General features: G+C 39.8%; 1 protein-coding gene across 1 annotated transcript in view; it reads right to left on the bottom strand.

The window, feature by feature from the left end:
• Positions 1-1,189: 1,189 nt before the first annotated feature.
• Positions 1,190-5,504, bottom strand: part of SNRPC (small nuclear ribonucleoprotein polypeptide C) — a 16,673-nt gene continuing 12,358 nt past the window's right edge. Inside the window, exons 5-6 of the mRNA XM_011945407.1 lie at positions 4,297-4,401; positions 1,190-1,530 (exon numbers count right to left, since the gene is read on the bottom strand). Of these exons, the coding sequence (XP_011800797.1) occupies positions 1,406-1,530; positions 4,297-4,401 (230 nt within the window). The 3' untranslated portion in view covers positions 1,190-1,405. The remainder of the gene's footprint in view (positions 1,531-4,296; positions 4,402-5,504) is intronic.

Raw genomic sequence — 5,504 nt, forward strand, 5'->3', positions numbered from 1 at the left:
GAGGCTGAGGCAAGAGGAATGCTTGAAACCAGGAGTTCCAGACTAGCCTGGCCAATATTGTGAGACACTATCTCTAATTTAAAGTTGTTTGGGTTGCTTTTTGGTTTTTTTTGAGATGGGGTCTCGCTCTGTCTCCCAGGCAGTAACAGTGTAATCTCAGCGCACTGCAACCTCCGCCTCCCAGGCTCAAGCGGAATCCTCCTACCTCAGCTTCTAGAGTAGCTGGGACTACAGGCGCGTGCCACCACACCCAGCTCATCTTTGTATTTTTTTGTAAAGATGGGGTTTCCACATGTTGCCCAGATTGGTCTCAAACTCATGGGCTCAAGCAATCCACCCGTCTCAGTCTCCCAAAATGCCGGGATTAGAGGCATCAGCTATCACACTTGGCCCTTTAGTTATTATTATTATTATTATTTGATTATTATTGTTATTATTTATTTATTTTTTTTTTTTGAGACTCTGTTGCCCAGGCTGGAGTACAGTGGCACAATCTCGGCTCACTGCTACCTCTGCCTCACAGGTTCAAGTGATTCTCCCACCGCAGCCTCTTAAGTAGCTGGGATTACAGGCACGTACCACCATGCCTAGCTAATTTTTGTATTTTTAGTAGAGATGGGGTTTCACCACATTGTTCAGGCTGGTCTGGAACTCCCGACCTCAGGTGATCTGCCCGCCTCAGTCCTCAAACTGCTTGGATTATAGGCGTGAGCCACCATGCCCGGCCTTAAAGTTATTTTTTAAAGTAACTTTAAATAAGTTTTTTAAAAAGGAGAAACTTTTCACATTATTTGAGCCCAAGGAAGAGGGGAGCTGAGAGAAAGGAGGAGAATCTAAGTTTAGGGCAATTCTTGCCATTCTTAGCTGACATGCACACAACAGGAACTATTTTCCCTTACTTCAGCATTAAACACTTAAAATTTTCCACTTACTATACAAAGTGTTATTCATGTGAAAAATTAACCGAGCTGTTGATTGTTTTAACCAACAAAAGCTCTGCAAGTGCTAGATTTAGTGCTGTACAAGATGACTTTACTAATAAAGGGAGGATGCCTGAAGAGATTTACTATATAGCTAAGGAAAAATAATCTCACGCAGAGGATATGCTGAAGAGATAATGAGCTAGAGAAACAGAACTGGAATGTTTCATTTCCTTTATGATACACAGAGAACACGGAGAGGAGGAAAAGAAAGAGTTGACAATTTTATTTTCACATTTCCCAATATAAATGAAAACTGCATCTTTTTTGTCCTACTTCTCCCCTCCAAAACTATTCTCTTTGATAGGACAGGGGAGCAAGTCTTCCCTATGCTGTTTAGCAAACTCAGTATTACAGCAGCATGATCTCCTGGTGAAGCAGAACAGGTAATATAAAACTGATACAATGAGGCCTCCCCTCTATCCTTATCTGTCTGGTCGAGTCATTCCGGGCCGAGTGGGCACCATCATGGGACGGGCAGGAGGTCTCATCATTGGGGGCCCAGGCATCATTGGCATGTGGCCTCCCATGGGCGGCCTCATTCCAGGAGCTGCAGGACAAAACAAAGAAGAGGGAAAAAAAGGGAGTCAGAAAATACTATTTAGGGAGAGTCTGATGGGACTTCAATTAAAAACAAAAAACGTAGCCCCCCTTGCAAAATGCTGGAAAAAAGACATACGTGACAGAAGAAATGCAACAAATTTATCACATCTGTAAATTACTTAGACATTCTCAGACAAAAAAACAAAAAGGTCAACACAAGAACCATATGGGAATCATGATCTAATGATAGTAAGGGGGAAACTATTAATAGACTGCTTTCCAGAAGTCACCAGGGACACTAGTTCCCTAAACTGACCTTTTTTTCTCACTCAGGGAAATTCACAACTAAGTCACATGTTTTTCAGTCAGCTCTTTTAATCAGTGATATCCACCATATAACCAGGAGCTATTTCATGAATGTACACAGGCACAGAGGACAATCTTACCACTAAGCGTTTGTTCGGAGTTGTAGGAAAGGTGAGCAGGAGGCCCATGCTGGGAACCTGTTAGTAACCATACTTAGCTCAAGTCAAGAAAAATAATAGGCAATAACGTGATTTATAACAATTAGTGCACACAAAAATCTGATTTTTCTAATGCATTTCAGAAACTATTAATGAATTTTTTAAGTGTCCCATCAATAAACCAGCCAAATAAATGAGCCAGGGAGGGGAAGGCAGGCAGAGGGGTAGGAGAAGAACACAGGTAGTTTCAAGGGAATCGATAATGTTCTACTTCTCAGCTGGGTGGTGGGTTCATGGATATTAATTTTACTATTATGCCCCATAATTTCATGTTATCTATATTCTTTTTAAACATCAAATTTTACCAATTTATTTTTAACTAAATAATTTGGATTAAAGGTTTGCAGCAAAGGGTTCAAGAGAAAACTATATTCAAACTTGAATATAGCCTTATCACAAATAGTGAAACACAAGAATATGCAAAGACACAAAATCCAACAGGTACAGAATTTAAGACCAATTTAAACAGGAACAGAGAATACTACTAACTTCTAAATACCACATAAAAGCCCATGCTTAACCTATATTTAAGAATTTCTTAGAGGAAATGGATGGACATAGACCAAAGATTAAAAACTGGCAACTTGTTTTCTTTGGTCTCCATAGTGGATTTACTTTGAATCAGTTGACAACATTGGGATTTCATACAAAAGAGTAGATTCCTTTTTTCTTTTAAACTTTTTATTATGGAAATGTTCAAACATACACAAGAATAGTAAAGAAGAGTATAATGAACATCCATGTATCCATCATCCAGCTTCAACAATTATCCACTCATGGACAACTTTATCTCTACTTGCCACCCATTCCTATCCCTGTCCACCCTCTAACTACTCAATTATTTTAACACAAATCCCACAATCTTATCATTTTATCCTGGCTTGAAAAAACAGAAAACAAAAAGCAAACTCAGGAGAAAAGGCAACACCAAGCCTGTATTCTCGGATGTCAACCACAGGCTGAAGCTGAGTTCTAGAAGCCTTCTTTAGATGAATCATGCATTCCCCAGTTCACCACATCCATAAAACCTCTAAGAATTTGAATTTGTGAGCCTGGGTTAAGGATGCTAAAGTCATTGAAGTCATTTTGATTGTGTTTTGGGCTCACAAGTCAGTAAGGCAGGAACTCTCTTTATCTATACTCTCCCCTTCCTCTAAGTGATACTCACAGCAGACATACTGATACTTCTGCCTAGGAAGCTACTCTAGTAACTTTGCAGCTTGTTTTTCCAGAGGAGTTGGAGGTGTCAGTCACATCTGTTCCCAAACCTGATTATGTCAGTTGTAATTATTACTCTAATTATATATATATATATAATTTTTCTGCAAACCAATTAAATGAGTGTGAAAAGAGAACAGCTTCTATGAAAACTAACTTAATACTTAGGAAGACTCAGATAAACTATCACCAAAAAATGCTCAACAATTTGGCAGGCAAAATAATCATAAAAGATTGGAACTAGATTATATCACAAGGTTTCAGACCACTTCAAAGAAATGAAACTAAAGTTGGTGGAGGATGTGTTATAGTTATGGCTTACTGGTTAATGCAATAAATATACAGTGTTCCAATCATTAGACACACTCTTAAAGCAAAGGTCCTGCTCATGTATCAGAAAGATTTGCAAATTAACGTATGTTTAAATTGACATTAAAATAAAACGTTTGAAGTGTAAGTTTTTTTACCTCTCCCTAAATAAAAAACCAACCACCAGGCTGAAAGCTTTTTAATATAATGATGTGGCCAAGTTAAACTGCAAGATTAAACAAGCAACAAGAGGTGGCTCTGCTCCAAATCAAAACTGAGAAAATGTATCTATAACCTTCCCCCTCCCCACAAAATGGAACAAGTTCATCAACCCTTCTCTTCAGTATAAATGGCCAAAAGCCAGGGTGAGGCAAGGAAACAGAAGAGAAGAAAATAAAAACAGACGCAACCTATCCTGCTTTTAGTAGCACAAGGTCACTGGATACCATCCAATTATAATGATAAACCAACTATTTCTTTTTCTTTACCATTAATAATTGAACAAATTTAATTTGTTACAATAATACATTTAAGACAGCTAATGAGACAATTTATGTAAATATTCCACCCTCAGAAGTGGAGCACAACTCCCCATTTTCAAGCTTTGGCTACACATACTAACTTCCTCCCATTAAGTGTCAGTTATGCATAGTGACTAAACTAAATGGAGCAAACTAGAAACACAATGGAGCAAACTAGAAGGACAAGACATTCTAACTTACCAGGTCCCACTGGCATCATCCCAGGAGGAGGGGGGCCCATCATTGGCATCATGGGAGGGCCCCCCATATGGGGTGCTGGCATCATACCAGGGCGAGGAGGACCCGCTGAAATAAAGAATGGAGCCTGTGGTTAAAGTGTGCTCACATATTAACATTTTCTCTTCTTTTTTTTTTTTTTTTTTTTGAGACGGGAGTTTCACTCTTGTTGCCCAGGCCAGAGTGCGATGACACGATCTTGGCTCACCACAACCTCCGCCTCCCAGGTTCAAGCGATTCTCCTGCCTCGGCTTCCCGAGTAGTTGAGATTACAGGCATGTGCCACCGTGCCCAGCTAATTTTGTATTTTTAGTGGAGACAGGATTTCACCATGTTGGTCAGGCTGGTCCTGAACTCCCAACCTCAGGTAATCTGTCCACCTCGACCTCCCAAAGTGCTAGGATTAGAGACATTAGCCACTGCACCCAGCAACATTTTCTCTTCTTAATCAAACTAAAAGGATCTCATGAACTCCTTCAAATTCTGAAAAAATATCCCTCTTATGGTTTCTTTTTATAATAGCAGATCCACAAAAATCACATGCCATAAAACATTAATAAAAAGCAAGAACAAGTCTGCCTAGACAGAAGAATAAAATAAAGTCAGATTCCCTGGGTTAAGAAAAATCGAGATTTTAATTTAAAAAAAACAAAACAAGGGGGTGGAGAGGTTGTACCTTCTATAGGGCTCGTGACAAAAAGCTGATGGACTTAAGCCATAAGTATTTAATTTCAGATCCCTTTGTAAAAAATCAAAACATGGTTTTAAAAGATTCTTTGGAAATACAAAGACTCATATGCAGGGATATTCCTGACAGTATCATTTACAATACCTGAAATTAGGAACAACTTAAATATCCAATAAGAAAATAGTGAAGCAGTCTGGGGGTGGTGGCTTAAGCCTGTAATCCCAGCACTTTGGGAGGTCGAGGCGGGCAGATCACGGGAGGTCAGGAGTTCGGGACCAGCCTGGCCAACATGGCAAAACCCCATCTCTACTAAAAATACAAAATTAGCTGGGCATGGTGGCATGCACCTGCAATCCCAGTTACTTGGGAGGCTAAGGCAGGAGAATCACTTGAATCCAGGGATCCTAGGAGGCGGAGGTTGCAGTGAGCTGAGATCATGTCACTGCACTCTAGCCTGGGCGACAGAGCAAGACTCTATCTCAAA

Source organism: Colobus angolensis, unplaced genomic scaffold (assembly GCF_000951035.1).
Source record: "Colobus angolensis palliatus isolate OR3802 unplaced genomic scaffold, Cang.pa_1.0 Scaffold24, whole genome shotgun sequence".
NCBI classification, from domain to species: domain Eukaryota; kingdom Metazoa; phylum Chordata; class Mammalia; order Primates; family Cercopithecidae; genus Colobus; species Colobus angolensis.